Genomic DNA, 3,685 nt, shown 5'->3' with positions numbered 1-3,685 from the left:
TGTGTATAGGGGAGATCATCCTTATTAGATCAGATTAAGACTCATGAGTATGAGGATGCCTAGTTGAGCAAGATTCAAGATAAGGTTTTGAGTGGTGAGGCCATGATTGATTCAGAGGGTACGTTGAGGATTAGGAGGTGTATGTGCGTTCCTCGTGTTAGTGACTTGATTCATTGATTTTGACTGAGGCCCACAGCTCTCGATATTCCATTCATCCAGGGGTGACTAAAATGTATCGTGATTTGAAGCAGCACTATTGGTGGCGACGTGTGGTAATTGTCAGCAAGTTAAGTATGAACACTAGTGACCCGGTGGTGTACTTCAGAGGATGCCCATTCCCGAGTGGAAGTGGGAGAGGATTTCCATGGATTGCGTTTTGGGTCTTCCAAACACCATGGTAAGTTTGAATTGATTTGGGTGATAGTTGATCGGTTGACTAAGTCTGCTCATTTCATTCCAGTTCAGATTTCCAAAGCGCCGGAGAAGTTAGCCAAGTTATACATTCGTGATATTGTGAGATTGCATAGGGTTCCTATCTCTATCATATCTGATCGGGGTACTATCTTCACTTCCCATTTCTCGAGGGTTTTTCATGATGAATTAGGTACCCGATTGGATCTTAGTACAGCTTTCCACCCCCAGACCGATGGGCAGTCCAAGTTGGACCATTCAAGTGCTCGAGGATATGTTGAGAGTTTGCATTATTGACTTTGATAGTCATTGGGATCAGTACTTGCCATTGGTAGAGTTTCTATATAACAACAGTTATCACTCGAGTACCAACATGGCTCCTTTTGAGCCTTGGTATGGTAGAAGAAGTAGATCTCTGATTGGTTCGTTTGATGCATATGAGGTTTGAACTTGTGGTACGGATCTGTTGAGATAGTCTCTTGAGAGGATGAGGGCCATTCAGGCAAAGCTTTTGGCAGCTCAGAGTCGACAGAAGATGTATGCGGACCGGAAGGTCCGAGATTTAGGGTTCTCCATTGTTGATCAGGTTCTATTGAAGATTTTACCCATGCAGAGTGTTATGTGATTGGGGAAAAGAGGTAATTTGATTCCGAGGTATATTGGACCATTTGAGATTCTTGACCGTATAGCCAATATGCTTATGAGTTGGCCTTGCCACCAGGTTTGGCAGGCGTTCATCAAGTTTTTCATGTGTCTATGCTGAAGAAGTACCATGCCGATGGTACTTATATTGTTCGTTTGGACTCCATTTTGCTTGATGAGAATTTCACTGATGAGGAAGAGCCTTGTTGCGATTTTGGATAGGCAGGTTCGAAGTTAAGGTCTAAGGAGATTGCTTCTGTAAAAGAGCAATAGAAGTATCGTCTTGTTGAGGAGACCACTTGGGATACTAAGTCCGATATGCGTAGCCGATATCCTCAGTTGTTTGCGGATTCAGGCACTTCTCTGTTTCTTTCCCTTCGTCGCTCGAGGACGAGTGATGGTTTGATTGGTATCTCATGTAACGACCCACTTTGTCGTTATAGTTTTTTTCGACGCTTTCACCTGTACCTGAACTTGTTTAGCTCACATTTGACCTGAGGGGACCGTTGAAATGCTTTCTAAGGTGTTTGAATTTGATTTGGGTGGCTTTTTTGAAAAATTGGGCTTAAAGCGAAAAAGAGTTGACTCAAAGTTGACTTTTGGGTAAGCTGACCTTTTTCGAGAATCCATCGATTTCGAGAGGTCTGGATGGTCTTTTAGAACTGGTGCGTATATTAGGTTCGATTCCCAATACACTTGGATGCATTTTGGGACTTGGGTTAGGAAGTTGATATTGAGGTACAAGGGCTTAACTAGGTCAACGGGACCTCCATTGGGAATTCTGAGGCCACGAGTACGTTTGTAGCGTGTTTTTATGTGTGTCTGTGTATGTGGTATGTGAGCAGATGGCCTTGGGTGATAGTCGGGATTTCGGGATTGAGAGTGTGATTATTTTGGGAATTCTGGTTCTGGTGTCCGCTATAGCAGCACAAGTACCGCATCAGCGGCACGGCTATGTAGCGGTGGGGTTGCCGCCACAGCGGCCTGGTGTAATATTGGCTGACTGTGGTAGCTATCAGAGAGATCGTCGAGGCTGGACAGCCGCAGCGGTCCCGCTGTTGCAGAAGCGGTATCGGACTGATTATTTCATTAACTGTGCTTTAAAAGCCCTAAGTCCCTCATTCTTTATTATTTCGACTTTAGAGCTTTTGAGAGCTTTTCAAGGTGATTCTTGGGGAAACTCTTGGTGGTAAGTTCTTCTATTTCCTTTACTATTACATTGTCCTCAATCACCTTAGAATTCCCTTACCATGATAGTTCATTAAGTATTTGATGATTTAAAAGAGGGTTCCATGAGTTCTTCTTTCTAGGCTTCTAAATCATGATTTATTGGTTGGGTTAGCTCTAGTAAGCATGGAATTGATGATTAGAACCTATTATTGCATGATTTCTTCCTAATTAATGGCTAAATTATAGGATTGGAAGTTAGGGTTTATACCAAAATTTGGGCTTTTGCCTAGAATCCCAATTTGAGTAAATTGTTTGTTCTTCCAGCTTGATATTGATGGGAATTGATCAACTAGAGCTTCAATTTCATGTTGAAACCTTTAGATTCCTGATTTCACCTTTCTAGTTCATAAACCCTATTCCATAGGTTATGGATTTGGGTCTTAAATAGAAGTAGGGTTGAATGATGTTCTTCTTGATTGTAATTTCATGATTCGAATATGTTATACTTTCATTATCTGGAGGCTCAAAGGAAAAGGAAGACTAAGGAGTGATTGTTGGAGACCTTGTTGTTCGGCCTTCCAGATAAGTTACGATTTACCTTATGATGAGACTTTGATTAGCGAAGCCTATGTTTAGATGATATTGTCGGAGAATTCATATAAGCCTATGTTTAGATGATATTGTCGGAAGCTTCGGGTACGAAGTTGGGAAGAATATTGTCTTAGGTTGGGCCTTGTATTCTGATTTGGGGCTGGCCACCGATTGTGTTGTTGACTTATCTTGATATATTGACTTGTTGGTACTTTGACATATTGAGACATTGATAGTTGTGGCTAGTGATACATCATGGATTTGATATTACGGTACTTACTCGTTCGATACTGAGATGAGAATGGTGATTCATTGTGGCTTATCGTGTAACCTTACTGTTGATATTACTTGTGTGCCATATGTGGTACTGTTTTGGATTATATTGGTTGTTGATATCATAGTTCATCATATTCATACGCATTCCCATGATACATTGATATATGCATGGTTCTAGTAATGATGATGATACATGAGAGAGTGTAGCCTCTGAGGTTTCTGCCGGAGAGCGTAAAAGAGAGATGAGTGTTCATTACAGAGGTTTCTTGCAGGGAACGATAGAGTGTCCGATGCCCAAGGTCTTTGCCAGGATTGTGAGAGTGTGCTCGTGATCCGAGGTCATATTCCGGAATCGTGGTACATGGACTTTCGCGGGTCCCCCATGGGTCATGATCGCCGAGACGTGGAGTCATTCCGTCCGAGACATGTTGTACAAAGCTGCATATGCACTGCATTCATTCTACATACATTATTGCATTGCATTATAACTTGGTTTCTGTTGGTTGTTGTGATACTACTGTGATATACTGATTCGAACTGCTATACTGAGACTTGGCACAGTTGGGTTAGATACTACAACATAGGTGATGACTTG

General features: G+C 42.0%; 1 protein-coding gene across 1 annotated transcript in view; it reads left to right on the top strand.

The window, feature by feature from the left end:
* Positions 1-646: 646 nt before the first annotated feature.
* Positions 647-3,685, top strand: part of LOC132637582 (uncharacterized) — a 5,634-nt gene continuing 2,595 nt past the window's right edge. The window contains exon 1 of the mRNA XM_060354650.1: positions 647-853. Within this exon, the coding sequence (XP_060210633.1) occupies positions 647-853 (207 nt within the window). The remainder of the gene's footprint in view (positions 854-3,685) is intronic.

The sequence above is a fragment of the Lycium barbarum genome, chromosome 4 (assembly GCF_019175385.1).
Source record: "Lycium barbarum isolate Lr01 chromosome 4, ASM1917538v2, whole genome shotgun sequence".
NCBI lineage: Eukaryota > Viridiplantae > Streptophyta > Magnoliopsida > Solanales > Solanaceae > Lycium > Lycium barbarum.
This window is presented reverse-complemented; position numbering and strand designations above follow the sequence as displayed.